General features: G+C 41.5%; 1 protein-coding gene across 2 annotated transcripts in view; it reads right to left on the reverse strand.

Annotated features, from left to right (window-relative positions):
* Positions 1–18958, reverse strand: part of TRPM2 (transient receptor potential cation channel subfamily M member 2) — a 47137-nt gene extending 28179 nt beyond the window's left edge. For both annotated transcript variants that reach the window (XR_007245299.1, XM_048506386.1), the window contains exons 1-12: positions 18855–18958; positions 16182–16419; positions 15867–15952; positions 14737–14905; positions 11770–11950; positions 11497–11663; positions 8853–9033; positions 7679–7740; positions 6398–6598; positions 4678–4780; positions 3069–3190; positions 2056–2406 (exon numbers count right to left, since the gene is read on the reverse strand). Coding sequence is in view for 1 of the 2 variants with exons in the window: in XM_048506386.1 (XP_048362343.1) it covers positions 2056–2406; positions 3069–3190; positions 4678–4780; positions 6398–6598; positions 7679–7740; positions 8853–9033; positions 11497–11663; positions 11770–11950; positions 14737–14905; positions 15867–15952; positions 16182–16376 (1818 nt within the window). In the remaining variant the exon portion in view is untranslated. The remainder of the gene's footprint in view (positions 1–2055; positions 2407–3068; positions 3191–4677; positions 4781–6397; positions 6599–7678; positions 7741–8852; positions 9034–11496; positions 11664–11769; positions 11951–14736; positions 14906–15866; positions 15953–16181; positions 16420–18854) is intronic.
* Positions 18959–21584: the final 2626 nt, after the last annotated feature.

Genomic DNA, 21584 nt, shown 5'->3' on the forward strand with positions numbered 1-21584 from the left:
AGGACCCCAAAATATGTGCACTTTCTCATTCACATGGTATCCAAAAGCACTCTGGCTGCAATCTTTCCAAAAAGATCATATTTAGGATTGATCGCAACAAAGCAGAGAAAACATGTTAAAAGAATAAACATAGGATAAAGTCATGTGGATGCTACTGAAAACAGCACCGCTGAAAAGAAGCAAAACCTCCATGAAGAATCCTATTTCTATTCTTACGTCTCCAATTAGTTTTTTGAAAAAATATAAAAACCTGCAAAGCCTATTTGCCAGAGACAGCAGCGGCAGTACCACGATGCCTCTTTTATGCCACCTTCAGCTTTGAAAAAAATCTGTTTTTCCACATAGAGGTTAACATCCTGTGTAGCCCTTAAACCTTTAGTTATTTAAAGATGAATGATGAATGCTAAGATTTTACGCAGCTAGTTAATTTATCAAAGTGTTTCTGTTTCTGAATGGCCTGTAGGCAGAGGTGTAGCTCCAAGGGGACTGGGGAGTGTGTCACGCACCGGGCGCACACCCCTATGGAGGTGTGGCAAGGGCGTTCCGGGGGTGTTCTGGGGTGGGGGCAGAGGATGCACCAGTGCACTGGATGCTTTTCCCCCTTGCTACGCCTCTGCCTGTAGGCCATAATAAAAACTGAACTGAACAACACTACCCAGATTTTCTCCACCTCATTTTTCTCCCATCTTTCCCACCTCTAGTTTGATATGGAAAAGACTGTAGTCAAAGAGTGTTCACATGCCATATGAGTGGGGAAGTGTGAATTGCTGCACACCTTGGTTCCTTGTTCACTGACTCGCCACTGGAGGGATTTTTTTCCTTTTTCTAAACATTAGTAATTGGTTTAATCACTACAGTGCTACAGCAATGTAGCAATTATCTTTTTTTAAGAAAACAAATTAAAAAGCCCTCCAGTGGTGCACACTGGGAAGGAATGGTGACCATGGGTGGAGAGATGCAAAGTGATGTAAAAATCAGTAAAAATACGAACAGCAGCAATAAGAACCAAAAGAACCACTGTAACTGTGTGAAAGTAGACCCAGAAGGAAGTCACCATTCAGCTCTGGCCACTAGAAGAAGACAAAAGCAAGGAGAAGACTAAGGCCCCTTTGCAGGGTCTGTAAGATGACCTTGTTCCACCAAGCGTTCCCACCTGGCCAGCTGGGAAGATAAATAAGACCATCTCGGCTTCCCTATGAGTGCAGATGGGAGTTTTGTTGCCATCTGTTTTATTGATTGGAATGTTTTACTGGTTTTATGGATTTTATGTTGTTTTATATTGCTGTACACCACCCTGAGCCCTTCAGGGGAGGGTGGGTTAGCAGTATAAATAAGTAAGTTAGTAAGTAAGTTAGTAAGTAAGTAAGTAAGTAAGTAAATAAATAATATTTATTTATTTGATTTATATGCAGAATAATGCACTGTCAACCCACTTTCAGTGCACTTTGCAGCTGTGCGGAATGGCAAAATCCACTTGCAAATAACTGTGAAAGTGGATTGAAAGTGCATTATTCTGCACGTGTGGAAGGGTCTAAGTCCTGGTAAAGGATCTACTAGCTCATTTTCCCCTCAACTCACCTGGTCTTCTCTAGCACTATCTCCTGGGATAGAAGGGGGCCAGGAGAGCAAAACAGATGGGTTTGGGAAACTATCAGCTGCAGTTGATTTTTAGCCCCTTATGGGAAACGGTTTGGGATATACAGGTCGAAGACCAACATAGGAAATGTGAATGAAAATGGAGCACCAAAGAAGAAATCCCCAATAACTGGTCCTATCTCATCTCAACTTTAGCTGTTTCTGCAAAGTGGCAGAAGGGAACAGGGACATAATTTAAGACCTGTTTATATTATAATCTTAGCAAAGATTGGTGCTGGGCTGAAGCACAGGTATCTCTGGTATTTTGAGCAGTGGCCACTGTTAGTAGAGGAGAGAGAGGAATGGGCCACCCAGGTATGGTCAAGGAAGGCCTGTGGTGGAAAGCACTAAGAGGTCCTACTGTAAAGCTAAAAGACAGAAGAGGGTTAAGGGGTTAACAGCATTGCAGAAATGGAGTACATTGAGCTTGATATGAGGCACAGCGATGGAGAGACGATGTCGATCAGTGTTCTTCGGCTTGGGGTACAGCAGCTGTGTGAAGTCCCCCAACAGCTCCCTTAGCACCTGGGATACGTGATGCAGCTGGACCCTGGGGACTCTGGAGAAGGCCGAGTGCTCCTTCTCTTCCAGAAGCACCTTCTGCAGCTTCCCATAGAAGACACTGGAGGCCACCAAATTCTCATAGAGGTAGTTGAGGGTATCCCAGGTAACAAATTCCTTCAGGCGCACACCTTGCTCCAGAAACAATTTCACGAATTCTGGCTTGTTGGCTATGAGGGCAGCGGCCATCATTGGGTGCAGATCACAGGGCTGTTGGGCAGGAAAACAGCCAGCAGGAGCCAGCATTAATACAGAGGGCTCAGGCCCATGACATGGAAACATGTAAGAGAAGGCATCCCAAAGGCAGGGAGGGGAAAGCATGCAAGAACTTGGCGCTACCTCTGGTAATGGCAGCAGCTGTAGCTTAGTCATGAAACCAAAGCAGGCAGGCAGAGGACAGCTAATGGGAAAGGATCAGTGATCATAAGATCATCTTTTCTGTCTCTCATTGGTGAATTCCACACAGCACAAATGTAACATCTTTAGAACCTTATAGAAAGATCCATTTTGGCATTTTGTGTTCCCACAGTGCAGGAGAACACAAATGTTGCCAGCCAAAGCAAATCTTTTCCCCTGCCTGCTGTATGGAGCTCTTGTCCATTGCACAGCTGTGGCTGCCATTTTGTGTGCTGCAGCAGATTCTCCAGGAAGATTCTCCATGGAGGTTTCCTCAGCTTGCAGTTCATCCATGTGTGATTTTGCTGTTCAAGGTAGATGAATAAAGGTTGTTTTGCCTAGCGATCCTGTGCACATGTTGTTTTTTTCCTTTTTTTGCAGTCAAGGCAAGGCTAGTACTTCTGGACCCTGCGCTAACCCATGTGGACAGAAAAGGGACATAATTGTGGCCAATACATCACCAAAGAATGACCCACCTTCCACTCATGATTGTCAGTGAAGATTTCACTCCGGGCAATATCCACCCGATTCCATGCTACTGCAAGCCTCAGCTGGTGGTCCCAGTTCTCACGGCCAAAATTATCACGGTATCGGGAGGCTACAACAGAGATATAAAGAACACCTGAAGCTGTTTGATACTGAATCTTGACCTGTCATGCCTCCCCCCTGCTGCAATTGACAGCTCCTCTGAAGAAGCCCCTGCTGCAGCAGAGAGCTCGCCTGAGAAAAGGTTAGTGGAGCCTTGCAAAGAGAAGCCAGCTGAACTGGTAGAGCCTGAACCATACAGGCTTCTGGCTCAGAACTAATCAGCAGGGCTAAAGACAATGCTAGCAGCTCTGAGTCTCCAGATGCAAGTGTGAGGTGCAGACAAAGATTGAGACTGGCCTTAAAGGAGAGACGCTGCTAAGCAAGACTACAGGCTAGGCATTACCCAAAGCCTTTGAATGAACAGTCGCAGGCAAGTAGCTCTGAAGAATAAAAAGCCATGGACAGAAACTGAAATAGTGGTTGCAAAGTGGATTCTACCTGACTTTGTTTGCACACCATTGTTGTCTCCAGATCTGACTGACAATGGACCGGCTTTTGACCTTGATTCTTGGATTCTCTTGGTTGCCATATGCATTCTTGGCATTTGACTCCTGCCCTGACTGACTTCTCTTTGAACTTTCCCATGGTCTTGGTAACCTTGAACTTTATTCTTTGCTAAACTGCCAGCAGACCAGGTCCAGCTCTGAGCCTCCTCAGCACTGCGTGTTGCTGTGGCAGCACACCAGCCCTACCCAGCCTGCACATGATCATTGGTTCAACAGACGTTTTGGTTGGGGGTAACGCTTAACCTATATTCTTTTACCTATCGTTTCTTGTAGAACAAACAGGAGATTATTTACATTAGGGGAAGGGTAAAGGAGGAAGCCATTAAAACACTCCTATTCGAATGCTGCTTTCCAGTCTTCAAAGCAGGCATGTGGGGTGGATAATCCCCCACCAACCACCCTCCAATTACCTAAACAACAAGCCCAGTTTGCAGAATATCCTGATCACAGGTCTTCTGTGTCATAAAAATAAAGAAATGTCTAGCTTGACCATCAATTAACTAACATATAGACATGTCTTCAAGAACACCATCCAACAGTTGTGGGTTTTTCTGCTATAGAATTAGCTCTGCCATAGAGTTTTTCTGCTATTAGCTCCATCCCTGCTTCAGTGCCTAGATCAGGCCTCTGGATTTTGGATTCAAAACAGACACACACACACACACACCGCCCCCCATGTTTTAAGCAGCTGTATAAATTCGTCATGGGGAGTTATTTATTTTTTCAAGAGCTTGGCATGCTTAAATGCTCCAATATTTGACACTCCCCCCCCTTTTTAACATTTTAGGGAAATGCGGGTGGTGGCTTTGTGATAAATACAAGGACCAATCAAGACTGTCTTCTATCCCCAAACAGGCAAAAAAATCTCTCCTCAAGACAGATCTAAAAGAGAAGAATGACTGCATGTCACACTGGGGTCGCAGCTGCAATTGTGTGCATCTGTGTGATTACAGACAACCTCAGAGTCAGCTCAGCTATAGTCACTGCTCACCTTTCAGCATTGCTTGGAGAACGGCCACATCAACATCCTGCTGCCCATCTTTCCCTTCTCTGAAAATGGTCAGGAGCGGCCTGTGGCGGACAATATCTTGGATCTGCAAAACAAATGTGCAGCTGCTATAATGACATTCAGTAGTAACTTCTCCCTATGAAGATTTTACTAAACTTGCCATGAATTTACAATCACTGGCTCTCAGTTTTCCCAGATATACTGACCTCCAGAGTCTCTGCATTTGGTTTTTAGAATTATTATTTCTAATGTGTACAGTGCAATCAGTGTAAATGGAAATTTACAAAGATCAAACTGGTCCTGCCCAAAGAGCTTACTATCCAAAATTTGTGATGAGACAGACAACAAAGAGAAGAGAAGGAAGTTGGGACAAAAAGCAGCAGAATGTGTCATTCCAGTTGTACATACCCAGGTTTAGTTCAGGCATAGAATGGGAACAGGGAGAGTTTCTGTATTCATACCTTGCAAATTTTCTAACCCCAGCAGACACCATGAGACCATGATTCTTAGTGTTTATACAACAAGACAGCCAGTATGGTGTCATAATTAGAGTGTCAGACTAAGATTTGGGAGACCCAGATTTGATTCCCCACTTTGCCATGAAAACTTGCTGGGTGACCTTGGCCCAGTCACACACACTCAGCCTAACCTACCTCACACAGTTTTTATTTGGAAAAAATGGAGGAAGGGAGAACAATGTTATAATCTACTTTGGAACACCACTGAAAAGGAAAAGCAGAATATAAATATGTCTAAATAACAAATAAAAGAACGGTAAGAGTTTTACAATAACCATGTAAGGTAGGCTGGATATTCCCTTACTTCTGGAGGTCTGAGGGCGAAACAACTGTGGCTTGCTGAAGAACACATAGTGAATTTGAAGTAGAGGTCAGTGATGAGTCAGAGACTGCTCAAATGACATCCTCTACACTACATTACACAGGAGAGAACATTATTTTTGCAGCTGGGACCCACCTTTAACCTCAGGCTGCAGCTTAGGAACAATTAAGTTGCAAGCACATTGCCATGACCATTGCACCTCCATTTTGTGGTCCCAGTCGCTACCCCTTCAATCTATGTGACTTCAATCTATGACCAGGCTACCTGTCCTGCCAACTTAGAAAAATCTGGTTCACCATGGTTTGAAAAGCAGCAGGTCCTTTCAGAAATCAGCAACAATATTGGTTCTTGGGGAGCGAGGAGGTTTAAGAGCTAGAAGGAAGGGTTCTGTGACCCACCTGAGGATCCCGACCCATGAGTTGAAGCCCCACTACTGTGCAGAGTTCTCCTACATAACTTGCTGTCCACCAAGTCATAAGCTTATAATCTGTGCAATGTTGAGCAAAGGTTTCCGCAGGGAACATCGAAAGAAAGTAACTATTTTATAAGTTAACACTGGGGAACAGAAGTTATATATATATTTCTTACTGACACATGATTACCAAGGTCAGAAACAGGTTTTCCTATGGCAGGGATCTGCAATCTGCAGCTCTCCAGATGTTCATGAACTATAATTCCCATCAGCCCCTGTCAGCATGGCCAATTGGCCATGCTGGCAGGGGCTGATGGGATTTGTAGTCCATGAACATCTGGAGAGCTGCAGGTTGCAGACCCCTGTCCTATGGCATATCCTTTGCCTTGGGTAAAACTTCCCCAATGAAAACCTGTAATATTTCCACATAGAGTATTTTTTCAGTCTTACCTTTTTGGTCCACTCCACAATCTTATTTTCAGTGAACTGCTCATAGCTGTCCTTAAAGAATGTTCTTAGTTCTTTTTGTATCAGCTTGATGTTTATTTTGGAGATGGGCAAGTTAGCCACCTGCGCAATGACATCAGCAACACGCCCTGAGCCTTCCACAATCACACAAGGGGTGCCGTTTGTGATTGCATTGTAGATGGTCTGTAGAACAGGAGAGTCTGATGTTACATCCCCAGTTCTTACTAAATGTCCACTGTCATTGCTGCTGACTTCAGAGTCAATTTACAGAATGAGGTGGTAGGCTGCAATGTTAGAAATCTGAACTCCGCCACTTCAGACTGCAGGTAAGGATTCACCTTTATGAATGACCTCCCACGTAAAATACTTTCTCTACGCTGTACATGTGAAACGGTTGGCACAACCCTCCCATGACCTCAAGAATACGGGGAGTTTTATATGTGGGAAAGAATTAAAGTATGTCCCTCAAACTGAAGTCCTGCAGTCCAGAATTCTACAGCTTCAATACACAGATTGGTTTTGAGCAGCTTTACAGCAGGCAAGGGTGACTTCTGTGGTGGTTCTCTAGGAGAACTCCATCCACAGCCATTCAAGTAGAAGGCAGTTTGATGCCTCTATTGGAAGCCATCATGAAACAGAGACTGAGGCTGACCCTGCAAAACCACATCAACTCATGGCTACTCAGTGGCAGTAGTAGTGTGGGTGGAAGTAATTACACCCAGATGTTATCCAGCTATGCCCCTGCATAGTATGGTTGTAGTTTCCATTCTCACCTCCTGGTATACTCTAGTAAAGGAATCAGATTCCCTTTCCTCTTCAACAGTGCTCAGTGGTGCATTGAAGCAGTAGCATTCTGGACTACCAACCTTCAGACAGTTTGAAGAACATACTTTTAAATTCTTTCCCAGCTATGTGTCCTCCCAAACAACTGAATGAGAACATGTGCTGAGTATACACTTGCTAAAGCATATGGCTTCACTATCTGTTACCGTAGATAATTTCTTTGGTATTTGTGAGATAAAAGGGCACATGCAGGTAAAAACCCTTTGAAGAGAAGGGTGTTTTTACTATACATCTCCTCCTGATTCATCAGCTCTTGTACACAAATACTGAAAAATTCGCTTTAACCAATAGTCATTATGTGATTAAATCAAGAGTCATTAGGTCTAGAGTGCTTAGGATATGTGTTAAAAATGATAATTTTCTCCTATACACAATTTTCTTTTCTGAGGTGAGATGTTCTTGACCCAGTGGAGTACTTACATCAAGAGTCCCAGGGCCACCTTCCAGGACTACACAAACAATTGGTATCTTAATGGCAACTCCTGTGAGGAGATAAAAATTCAGTCATTTCCATATGTGTACAATGCATCGTTCTTCCCTTCCTGGCGGTGCCCACTTTCACAGGGTCAATACATAATTTGGTGTCAGAGGCACTCTACAAGGAGTCTTCAGAATGCAGAACCATATGGGAAACACTGCAAGAAAAAGCCTAAATCTGAAGAACAGATTAATCTTCTTCTCTGTCACTGGCAATGACAGTGTCCCTGTTATGTCATAGGATATCGCTCACTGATCCCAGATTTAAGTCCTTTCATTAGAACACAACACCAGCTAGAAATTGCTGGCTGATAGTTATTGTTGTTGTTGTTGTTATCGTTGTTGTTGTTAGACTTTTATACCGCTCACCCCCCAAGGGCTCTGAGTGGTGTACAACATAAACAACATAACACAACTTAACAAAAGAGCACTCTCATAATTTAAATATAAGTACAATATATATTGTACTTATAAGCACAATAAATATAAGTACAATATAAATTTAAAAATATTAAAATAATTAAGGCCATTTAAAACACAGTGTACAAAATATAGCGTCCAGACAATCTAAAAAGCCCCTCTTGAGAGGGAGACGAAAGGCCCAAAGATGAATAAGGGCAGCAGAAGTTTAAAAGGGGGAGAGAGGGGGAGCCATCAGGGAGAGAGGAGACACCATGTATATGTTAGGGTGAGTTGATGTAAGGAAGAGAATTTCAGCAGGTGCAGCATTTCCTCCCATGATAAGCTGTGGCTTCCAAAGTACCTTTTTTTTAAATGACAATTAGCTGCAGACGCCTGCTTTTTCTTTCTGCCTAGCTACCACACGTGTCCTATTATTTCACAAATTTTTCACTACAGCAATATTCTCAAAAAGACACAAGTTGAGGTCTATACATTTGTAAAATAATGTAATGTAATAAACATAGACAATAGGTGCAGTGATACTGACAATGGTCTCAGCCCTTCATCGGAAAACATGAGCCCTACACTCCAGCTGAAAAAGATGACCTTAATATTCCTCATCTGACTAAGGCTGGATGAATTGGGTGTTATTCCATTATTAATTACAGCTGTGGCTCTACTATTTTTTTTTCACAGCAACAGGATGCCTCCCTACCTTCTTTCACCTTTGTTTGCTCTGAAATAAACTTCTCAAGTTTGGTCCTCAGGAGGATCTCTACACCATATTTCCCATGTGTCCCATCATCCACCAGGATGAAATGTGAGTGATTGCTGTCCAGACAAGAGAGGTTGCCTTGGCTCTCCTCATCTAGCACATACTCTGCCGGAAAACTGCCCTGCAAATATGAAAACAAACAACAAATAAACAAACTGACAGTAATTTTTGGACCTCTGACCCTTAGGGTGAAAATTACACTTTATGCAGAGTACTGTGATCATTTTCAAGGCCCTTGTTTCTTTTACAAATTGTAGATGCTGAAGCTGTGGTATATAGAGGGAGCCTAGTGGGGCAGAAGATATATTTCTGGTGGGGCAGAAGATATGTGCTGTTAGCCCCTCCCCATCACTATTTTCATGCTGCTTTGACCACCCCTCGCCAGGGGCAAAATGTGAAAAACTATAAATTTTCTTCAGTGAGGATAAAAGCAGCTTGGAGAAGGCGATTGTGATGGTGGGAAACACTAGATTAGAAGAAGGGTTAAGAGGCACTTCTCTCACTCCCCCACTGTCACCTCTGGAAACTGCAGCCCCAACAAATGCAATTTGTCATTAAAAGGAAACAAATGTTTAAATACATGTAATGTGTAGTTCCACCCATAGTTGGGTATGTGTATACATTAGACATTATTGAAATCTTTCTGCAAAAGAATGGTAGATCTTTTGGAAGATGACAGGATTCTGTTTTGCATGCTGAAGTATTTTTGTAATGTCAAAGGAAACATGACAAATACTGGCTCTCACCAGTATAGGAAAAGTGTTGGTATCTGATGAATGTAGGAAGGGACAGTCTGTTCTTGACTTCTGTCGTTATGATCTCACATCTCACAGCCTCTCACCCCTATCTGAGGCTGTATTATAACATGTAAATATGAGAAGGAAAATGCTAAGAAGCCTAGGTGCACCTTTAAGATTTCAAATATTAAGTAACAAATACAGTCTTAGTTCCATCATTGAGGCAATGTGGCTTAGGGATGTTTACTGTCAAGAAACAAAAATGAGAACGTCACTCACTTATTCCTAAATGGTGGGCTTCAGTCCTAATGATAGGCCTCAGTAATCCTATTAGTGCAGAGCTGGACTGACATTCATGGGTGGTGGTGGGCAACACCAAACAAGTCACACAAATGATGTAGGATCTGTCCCTATTTGAACCGCACTTTTCTCCCAAACATAACCTTCCATGTGAACACAAAAGAACAAGTATGTTCCTGCTCTGAAGAGGTAATTAATGCTGCCTTTATTTGGCCATTGGCCATTCCTCCTTTATCATCAAAGCATTTTTAAAAATTATGGTGAATTAGTACATAAGAAATTGAACCTACAGCCAGTGACATAGGTACAGATTTTTAATGGGGTGGGTTTGGTGACTGAGGGCTTTACGGCTGTTCCATTCCATGCATTGTTTCAAGCAAGCTGAACATGTAATGGGAGGGGTTTGAACCCGAGAACACCCCCCCCCCTTACCTATGTCCCTGCCTATAGACTTCATTAATTTCATCTGCAAACATTTTAAATCTTAATTTATCTCACAGTCTTGTCTCAGCCACTCATTCCATCCCTTTTCAAGGAAACAACATGAAAAACTGTGCACGAGTATATGTACTTGCATAAATTCGGTGTACAGAGTAAAAACACTGTTACATTCCAGGCAGATTGTATACATGTGGATTTTAAATATATGAACATTTGTTTCAGGATACAAAGGCAAGAATCAACTGAAATTAAATGAATTGGAACAGAAATACTGGATTCAGACTGTGAAGGTACAAACTAGGCATTATATTTTTTTACAAGTTTGGGTCACGTTTCTCCAACCCAGCTCTCATTTGACTCAGCTGGATGGCAACAGGCGGAAACTGTATTTTCAGATCCTTCAGGAGTCCAATTCAGATAAGGAATTAGATATGGGGAAGGAGTGGGTTGAGACTTCTTCCTGCACCATTTTCTCAACCCAAAATGGTCCAGGGGATGGGATCTACTGGTATTTGCCCATGAAAGGAACAGCATGTGCAGCTCATAGTGCAAATGCAATACCCCAACAGGGCAGATGAGAATTAGGCTGGCTCAACTTAACTTGTTTAAGAATGTAGTGTCTTGTTTGGCTGCAAGTGCTATTGTTAGAGCAATGGCCTTATGAGGCCATATAGATTCCACTAAAGATGCCTACATAGGAAACGACATGATAATTAATACATGTAAAGGATTAAATTGTTATAAAGTATATGTAAACAATGTAAGCCCTGCATGATACATGCTTTGGAACCAAAGCCCAAAAGGCACCTAGGGTTACCAAAAAGAGCTTTAGAACCTGGTTTCATTTTTTTCCCAGTCTTCCCACTACTCTAGTGAACATTGTATAACTTTCAGTCACACAACAGCTTCCATGGTGGCATCATTGCCACAGCTTGTAGTTATTTTCACCCCATCCCCTGAATGAAGCAACACTACAATCTTGTGCAGAGGCCAATCTAGTCTACACATGTTAATTTCAGTGGCTTTAGACTGAAGCAACTCTGCACAGGATCATACTGTAAGTTACTGATACCCCTAATAGAAAGTCTGGAGGTCCTCTGACTCACCATAGGGCAGATGAGGCTGTTGCGGTTATGCACGGTCCCCCATGTTGCAATGCCAATGGTGACAATCTCACCTTCCTTGTAGCTACTGGTTAAGCTGAAGCCCCGCACTGCTTCCCCAACTTGCTTCATGACACCAGCATGAGAACCACCACTGATGATCCAGGCACCTGTGGAACAAAGAATATGAATGGACTCGCTCTGCTGCCACATTTATTTTGCATTCGCTGTGGATGCACACTTTCCTGTTGCATCTGGGCCAGGAAGTCACTTTACCTGTTGTCTGTGCCACTTTGACAAGCCCCCTCCTGAAAATGTTCTTCAGTCTCGGCTTCATGTTGAAATTTTTAGCTCCTCCTGTCACAGATATTAAGAGGTTTGGTATATCAAGGCCCCAGTGTTGTGTCATTAGCTGGTAGATGACTCTTGGGGGAGTGTCAGAGGACACACGCACAAACTGCAATTGGAAGTGAAACACATAAGGGATGAATTTCCTAGGTCTACTCATTATGCAACAATATCCAGGCTCGTAAGGATTCCATTCACTACCAGGACTTTGAATATACCAGAGTGCAACCTTTTTTATTACTTTGTATACTACCTGTCTTCCATAGAACTCAGAGGCTCATATATACAATTTCCAGAATGTTTCCCATTCAATGGATACAGAACAATTTACCTTCATGCAGATGATATCATGGACAATACAAAATGACAAAGACAATGCAAAGCTCTTCCATGATCTTAAAAGATTCCATCCTAAACTTCACAAAACATTTCTTGACTCATCAACAATGATTGTCTATCTTCTACTTCCCAATCTAGATAGAGCATACTATATTTGAAAACATGAAACACAAGTAGCTTGTGGAACATGTGTTTACATTAGGAAAATAACAGGAAAGATTAATCTCTCATTCTCCCCTGAGCTGCATCTCCAATGTGATTTGGGGCTCTTTGTGGGTGCTGTGATAAAGTGCCTTACATCTCTGAATTGGTATCAAAGCTTATTTCAAATGGGGTCTGTACATTGCACAGGAGAAGAGGTTACCAAGTGCCTTTTACTGAATGGGTGGAGGAAGAGAGAAAGAGGAGAGGGAATAACTCACCTTCCAGGCAATCAGCATCACAGAAATGTTAACATGGACTCAAACTTGACCACTGGCAAAGAACCCCAGAACACTGAGGTAAAACTTCAAGAATTAATACTTTTCCATTAGGGTTATGTAGAGAGTTATGGCCAGCAGATCATGGCTTTATTGCCTTTCCTTTTTGCCCTTGCTCACTCTGTTATATTTACAAATGATGTATACGCTTTCATTTCTTTACTACAATGTGAATGTTGCAAGTCCAGTCTCTGTGATCCATATCAAGCCCTATGCATATTTGAATACCAATGAGGAGCAGGGGGAGAAGCAGTAATTGTTTCCTTCATTCCCAGACCATACATGTGAGTGTGTTTGTTTTTGTAGCAGGTAGGCAATCAAAGTGCAAAAGGGAAAAAGGAAGCTAGGGCCAATTACGCACAAGGTGTTTGTTGCATGTCCACCGTGAATGTCCACCGCAGCAGGATTTCTTGTACAGACATATTTTCTCTAGTCCCTCTTTCACTTTCCATTCTCTCCATGGCAAGCAAATCTACTTATAGCATGATTTTAATTTTACTTCGTTACCAAAGTGGGACAGATTTGCCATTGGGCACAGCTTTGCTCTGGACCTCTGCCCTCTGCCTGCAGCCAGCCCACCTAGTCTTACCCCCCTTACTCCCCTGTGCTGCTTTGCATCCTTCCACCTCACTCTCCTCCCTGCTGCTGACTATTTCCCACTGTACTGCTGTACTTCCCACTTCCTGTCCTGCTGCAACATTTCTATTGCCCATGGCCTCCCCTCTCCTGCATATCTTTAGATCTTAAAAATAAATAACCATATTGGTAGATCAATACATTGATATCAACGCTAAAAAAGTAAAAATAATAAGACCAGTCAATCAGATCAAATACCCGATTTGCCCCTGCATTTGATTAACAAACTGGGACGTCTCCAGCCTCGCAGTTTTGTACACAAGCAATCAGTGATTCCAGACCACACTGGGAAAAGCCTGTCAGTCTTGACACTTGGGTTTACAGCAGATCGGGACACTGATGATCATGAACCTGGAGAGCTTAGCTAATGGCAGTTCACGTTGTCCTTTTGCGGTTTTGCAGTTTGCACACCGCCATTACTCCCCCCTCACTTCCCACGATAAAAGACAATCAGTGTTCGAGAAAAATGTACAGATGCCATATTCAAGACTTTTTAGTTCACCTTTTTATGTTGATATATCAATCAATTGATAGATTGATAGATCAGTCTATTGATACTGATTTACTGATAGATTGATCTATTGATATCAATCTATTGATATGATTAAAGATAAAGATTATATTAAAAGTGTGCGCAGTTGCGCTCTGCAACGATGGTAGAAGACCCACAGTTAACACATCCCCTTCGCAGCTGCAAGTAGAAAAGCTACAGCTATTGATGGGTAATGCCTGCCCTGCTGCAAACAGGGTGGTGGGCAATAATGCCAAATATGCCCCAAAACAAAGATTTATAGGCCAATTCTTTTTGAATTGTGGGAATCTCACCGTGCCTAATTGACCTTAGTCTTTAAGCAGCAAAAGAGCAGAGGGTGCCTAAGAGCTAACCTTGGTGGATCAGGCCCTAGAAAACAACTAGTAGGGTGAGGGTGTGTGTGTGCCAGAATAAAGTAGAAATTACCAGGAATGTGGGGGAGGGGAAGCCTCACTTGGTAGGAAACCTGGGACAGCTACATGCCCTATATATACCACAATGGACAAAAGAGGGCTTGCAGGACCCTGTTTTCCTGACAGTTGCTTTCAATTAAAGAAAAAAAATCCTTGGGGAGAACTGATGTAGGGGTCTCCCTACATCTTGCTAGCCTGGCCCTTGATCCTTACTATTCAGCCCCAAAGAATAACACAGAGTGGCTATAGTGCCTTACAATACCATAAAACACATGTGGGGATACTTTTAATTTTTGATCTTGCAGATTGGATTTACAATCAAAATACTTAATTGATGGATTCATTGATCTCCTCTTCTTACTATTCAATTAATGATCCCTTCTTACCTTCTTAGACATACTGGGAAATCTTCAAGTATTAACGGCTGTGAATGATGCCCCCCCCCAATGTTCATGCAGTTAATCACAGCCTGTATGATTGTCACCTGCAATCTTACCTTTGCTAATTTTTGACCCAAGCCTGTGAAACAAAGATCCCCAAAAGCATCAGTTGGTACTTCTTGAACATGTCTTCTGGGATCCCATTCTTTCCCCTGGAACATGGCAGGTTTTACAGCCTCCTCTGAATGCTGTTCCCTGAGATAGCCACACTCACACACCGTTTTCCTGTAAGAAAACATAGTCAGAATCTCAGAAATTGTTGGGAGCCTTGTCATGTCCATAGGGAAAAAAAAACTACAGAAAAAGCTGGATGCACTTTCTGCACCAAATCAGTGCCTTTACACATACTCACAGCCATCCCACAAACCCTAAACTTTGGCTCAGCTATGGTCGTCAAACTACACAGGGTGAAGCTTCTGAGCCTTTGACCACTTTGGAAAAGGGTCCTTTTAAGCACAGTAATATTGTGAGAACTGCCACCAGAGATAGCACACCTCTTAACCAGCAAATATGTTACAGGCTAAAGAACACAAAACGCCAGCAATTGCACCTTGTCCCATCTAAAGATGAACACTTGTGTCCAACTGATTTCAATGAGTAACACTCTAAACTCTTGCTTAACTCTCTCATTTTTCCTTGTTTGGCTTACTTGCATTTTGAATGCCATTTTCTTTTAATATTATATACAAGGGCCATTTAAAAAAGAAAAGAAATCTCCTTGTCTTCTGTGTGGAAAGGGCTGTCAAGTCGCAGCCAACCCATGGCAACCCAAGCAAAGGGCTTTCAAGACAAGTGAGAAGGAGAGGTGATTTGCCATTGCCTTCCTATGCAGAGTCTTTTCGGGAGGTTTCCCGTCCAAGCACCACCCCCGCTTAACTTCGGAGATCTGACAAGATCAGGCCCTACCTTGTCCTCTTCCCTCCCGTCTCCCTGTCTTTCAGCCATCATAATTTAATCTCAGATTTTTTTCTATTATCACAATTATCACACTGCAGAAAAACAGTCTTTGCTACCAACAGCAAATATACCAAAAATCCATTCATAATCATACGAACTATTTTTTCATGATCAACCTAATCATGGAGGGATATTGCTAGTATAGTTTGTGATCACACTTCCATGTGCTTGGCAAAAAATCAGGAAAAAATAACTGTTTTAGAAGAAAGAATAAAAGCAGCTTCCTTACCCAGAATCTGACATCTGGGAACTCTCAATATAATAAACACATTCCTTTTTCCGAAAGTTTTCAGGAATCCAAGAGCTAAGATTCTCCTGCAGTGGGAACAGCAAACAGAATATTACAACAGAACAGCAAACATTACTAGCAGAAACAAAATATGATACTCATTTTTGTTTGCAAATGTAAATATCAGTACAAAATCATAACACTAATGGTGCAGAATCAAACTACTTTCCCCTTCCCCCTGTATCTATGGTTTCCATCCCATAACAGACTACTCCATCCTTCTATCACAAACTATCTCCTTTCCAATGAACTTGCCTTTTCGTTGGTACTGAGTGTGAAGTGAGTCCTCCTTTTGCTCTTACTGAAGGTACTGTTACTCCGCCTGAGGTTGGGAACCACATCAAGGTCATAGTAGCTCTTAGGATACACAGAGTAGCCGTCTCCTTCATCGGGGCAGACCTTATTTAGTTCTGATGTGACTGTCTTGATTCGCTTGCCAGGTCCAGCCATGGCCAAGTTTCTTTGTTCAGTCACTAAAACTTCTCAAATGCAACTAGAAGAGGAGTCAAGGAAATCATCATGCTGAAGTTAGAAAATACAGCAATTATAACTGAAGTATACCGCCTGTATGCTGACAACACCAAACAAACAAACAAACAAACAAAACAAACACACCCTAAAAAGGACTTATTACGAACTGCTTCCAGAAAGACTTTATTCTTCAATCATAGCATGTTTGGGATTTGCAAGCTTCTGAAATGTTTGGAAAGTATTGCAAGACACTTATAACTGGGTTAGGTATTTTGAATACATATTTTAAAAGCACTTTGTTGGGCTTGGGATCACAAATTGACTAACATGAATTTAATCTCATTTGGCCAAAGGATCAAATATATCAGGAAAGAAGCCCTATTTCCTGGGGGTTATTGAGCTAGAGTTGTTGTTTTCTGTAACCTGTCCATGTGACTGTGAGAAAATTCAGATGAATACAGAAACCTAGATAGATAAAAATAATGGAAACAGATCTAAGAAAACCAGGTCCCCTCATCTGCTTAGAACAAAATCCATAAATTTGTTTCAGTTCAATTCTTGATCAGTCCATAACCACACAGTAAATTAACAGTAGCAGATAGACATATGATCCAGAAAGTTTTGCATCTTTCAAGTTACAGTATTATAATTACCAATTCATTTACAAGGATATGGTAGAGATAAACCCACTGGTGGCAATCCTACCTTCAGTTCCACCTTTCCAAGTCCATTGAAGTCAATGGGCTGAGAAGTTTGCTCTCATTCTCAGAATCCATTTCATTATGATCTCAACCACCTTTCAAGCAAAGCATGTCCCACCCCAAGGAAAATATTAGTAAGCAACCAGTTAACCCAAATCAACACAATACCATGTTGTTATTAACTAGAAGTCAAACTGCATGCGGCTTATTATTCTTGTTAGTGGGAAGTGTAGAGAATCTGCTTTGAATTGAGACAGCACCATGTTCAGTCCTTTGCATCTCCAGTTAGAAGAGCTTATGTAGAGAGAAAAGACCTTTTTCCCACCTGAGATCCTACAGAGCTGCTGCCAATCAGTGTGGACAGGAGCAAGTATAATGCACCTATATTCTGCCTCCATGAAAGGTGGTTTCACAAGTAATGTGAAAATGCCTTGCAATTATTTTAATTTCAACCACACAACAACTCTGTATTGTTTCAGGTTTGTAAACGGGACAATTTAAATGTATGCATTTATTTTGAACATTTGAAGATTGGTCAAGGCTAGCTAGTTAGTCAGCGTACCAGTTTATCAAATTTGTGTGAAACTAGGGTACAGAATATAGAGCTTAATTTACACAACTAGACCATAGCTTACACATACCGGTAGGATGAAATTTTTAGAAATGGAATGAGATCCCAAATTCCCTTGGGTTTCAATTAATTTAGGTTGCAATCCAAATAAAGTCAGGTATCCTAAATCCCACTGAAATAAATGGAATGTCTATGTAGAATAATTTGGTTGTGTTCCATGGGGATTAAGCATACCTTTCTTTGTTGGAATTGCATTCATTGGCAGATTTTGCCAGACTGCGTCTAAAGGTCATTTTACTGTCTTGGCCCGGATTTCCCTGTGTATTTTACTATCTTTCCACATTTTTGTTTCATTCTCTGACATTGCCTTGCAAAATCCTATGCATGCCTGCTCACAAGCAAGTCCTACTATGTTCAGTTATGCTTACTCCCAGGTAAGTGGCATAGGACTGCACCCTTAAACATTGTTCAGGGCTCAAGCCTCAATGGAATTTAAGTTTGTGACAAACATACAAACAAAAAATTGTTAGCTACCAGTCCAAAAACACTCAAGCCCATTATTACTTCTTTTTACAACTGAAGCCCTGCTGGATCAATATCAAGTTGTTTGAGAGGCAGAACCACAGTTTTTAAAAGGCCCATGTGCTAGACCTTTGTAATATCCGTGCATCCCTGTGCAAAACTGCTGCCTAAAATTTTGTTGCTGGCTCTGAGAAGCCAACAGATATTTTTCCAGTTTTGGGTATACCAGAACTAGTTTCCCCAGGTGCACTCTGAAATGAGTTCTAAGTGCTATTGACTTCAGTGGGAATTACTTCTGAGTAGTTATATACTGGATCAGGCTGTACAGCTTGAAGGTGAAAACTATGTAACACATCCTTAATATCTTTATGCAGAAAAGCACTCAGCTCTACCAACACAGCACATAGCAAGCTGCAACTGTTTAAAATGCACTAAGGATTTTTCTCATGACCTTGCAGTATTGAAGACTGCATTCCAGCTAAGCAGTTCTGCACTATCTATTCTGCTCACCTCTAGTTCTGCAGGGCATGATTACTCTCCACACTAGCAAGGGATCCAAATTCCCTGCATTGTCACTGAAGGGTCGAGTTGAAGGGTCTTAGAATTTGCAATGAGAAGCCCCAAGCATACACACAAATCAACTATCCCCCTCCATGGATGTACCTTTCCTGCAGCATCCTTCTGATCCCACTCCTGCTCATGTGCTCCCTGCTAGTCATGAAGAATGCACCTCTGTCTCATGTTGAAGGCAGGTCACTTTATGGCTGGAGAGCTAGAAATCAGCACAGCCCTCTCTGAAGTGACTGCAGCTAGGAGGAGGAGACTGTGGCCCAAGGCCTGACAGATTGCCAGCAAATCACACTGCAGAAGCCAGGCCCAAGTACAGCTCAGGAGTCTGGCATAGAAAGATAAATTTGACGTGAGTCACACATCTGTCCTGATCCGCAGATAAAGTAGCTGGGCCTCACAACCTTGTCTTTGGAAGTTTCTGCAGAAGAATATTACAATATTACATGGGATAAAATTCACATTATTTTTCAAAGCTGTTGAAATTGGATTATTTCATTACCTTCAGAGTCCACATTGGCAGATATTACTCAAACTATTTGGGAAGATGCTTGAGGTCTGATTAGCATACATTATATGTTGTTGAAATATGTTGCATGAATCTGTAACTAGAAGGCACTTCCGATTTTGAAAACCAGCATCTCTTCCTGATACTATCTAATCTTGCTTTTTAGAAACAAATCTGGATCAATGCATGTTTGTAACAATGGGTTAATGTTTTGAATCCCACAAACAGTAGATAATAGTTCAGGTTCTCCAAAGTAATAAAGATAAAATACACAACACAGTTTAGGCAGGAAGTCAATGAAGGATCCAAGATAGCAGGGAGACATGCCTGTGCTTTGGTCTCAACTCACAGATCAAATGCAGCCCCTGGAGTGTGGCTACATAGACTACAGACCTTCTTCTGGATCACTGTACATTTAGGGTCAGACTACATGATATAAATGTACTGAGACAGATATCAGGTGTGAGGGAACTAATTTATCAGGTGTTCAGGCCTGATTTGAACCAGGCATGGGGATACAGTTGCTAACTGCCAGGTGGTGGCTGGAGATCTCCCATTATTACAATTCATGTCCAGGTGACAGAGATCAGTTCACGTGGAATGAATGGCATCCTTGGAAGGTGGATTATAAGGCATTATATCACATTGAAGACCCTTCCCTCCTAGGGTTGTTAATTCCAGGCTGGAGATTTGTAGGGTAGAGCCTGAAGAGAACATAATAACATAAGAGGACTGGGGTTTTGAAGGGAAGGACTTCAGTGGGACACCAAGGCAGCCATTTTCTCCAGGTGAACTGATCACTGTTGCCTGGAGATCAGTTGTAATAACAGGAGATCTCCAGGCTCCAACTGGAGGCTGACAACCCCACTTCTGGCATGAAGTGGAAGTGCTGTCAACATGATGGGGCAATGCTGTCACATGCACCTTAAACTCTATGGTTTTCTGAAAGAATGTTGAGTGAATACTATAGCATCGCTCCACTGTATTGATATCACTTGTGATTTGCATGGGAAGTGACATGAAAACAGTGAGAGGGATGTCTATCCCTTTATTTTCCCCTTGATGGACTGTTGTGAGCTGGCAGAAGGTTCAAACCATCAACATGCACTTTTCTGAGTTGGGATGGAATTCATACACTCCATGTTACAAATCCAAACTCTAGGCAAACGGGTTAAAATCAGACAGTCACAAAGTTTATATATATGACTCTGGCCCACTGTTTCTCAGCCTCAATTACCTCACAGAGTTGTGACGATAAATGTAAGGAGGTGAAGTCATCAAGAGTATTACCTTGAGATCCACAGAGGAAGCCACATAAGTGATGAAAATAATTAAAGTGACTTTACAAGGGCACCACAGATAAAACAATACTTTTCAATGCCAATAGTTCACATCTTTAACTGTTAGTTGAGGTAACACATACCAAAGGGATAGGTGACCCAGCCTGTATGTTACCCAAAGTGGTGGGAGTCAGTCCCTTTTAGATTGGGGCATTAGTGAGAGCAGACTTCTGGCTTAGTAAGTGATCAGGCAAGCTTGGAATATTGGTTGCCAACTTTTACGAAGAGTTGCTTAAGCAAGAAATCCGCAGGAGAGCAAAAAAGTTTAATGCTTGTATTAAAGGGAAAATAATAAAAGTACAATGAACTTTTGTGGATTACAACTGGAATTATTAAAAAGTTATTTTTACAAAGTTACTAAAGTCAATTAATATAATCCAATAATTAGCTACCAGAATATGTATGAAATACATAAAAAGGAATTGACCATAATATAAATATCCTCTCAAATAGAGGCTTAAAAGATCATAGAAAAATAGTAATATTAAATATGACATAATAATTGACTACAAACTGTTGACTATAAATAGTTTTTGTACTGACTGTTATATAAATATATACCAAAGTAAATATAAGCTTAAATCATTAAAAATGGTTAACAGAAATGTACTCACAGTAGTGCAGCTAACACCATCAAACAAATTAGATCATATTTACTTAATTTCATTTTATTTGTAACTGTATTAATTTATCAATTAAAATTAATATTCAGTAACTTTGTAATAATAACTTTTTAATAATTGTACATTTATAACTCACAAAAGTTAATTATTACCTGCCTACTTTATACAGTGCTTACAGCTTGACTTCTGTATCCTACCATGGGCAAGCTTATGATATTACCAATCTACTGACGAAGCTGTTTTTGCAGCGAAACAGGTGTGTTCCAGAATTTCCCATCCACCCTACTGCTGTGACCATCTTGTTTAACTGTCACCTACCTGGGAGAGACTTACCTGTTAGATTTTGCAAGTGATA

The sequence above is a fragment of the Sphaerodactylus townsendi genome, linkage group LG08, assembly GCF_021028975.2.
Source record: "Sphaerodactylus townsendi isolate TG3544 linkage group LG08, MPM_Stown_v2.3, whole genome shotgun sequence".
In the NCBI taxonomy this organism is placed as follows: Eukaryota; Metazoa; Chordata; class Lepidosauria; order Squamata; family Sphaerodactylidae; genus Sphaerodactylus; species Sphaerodactylus townsendi.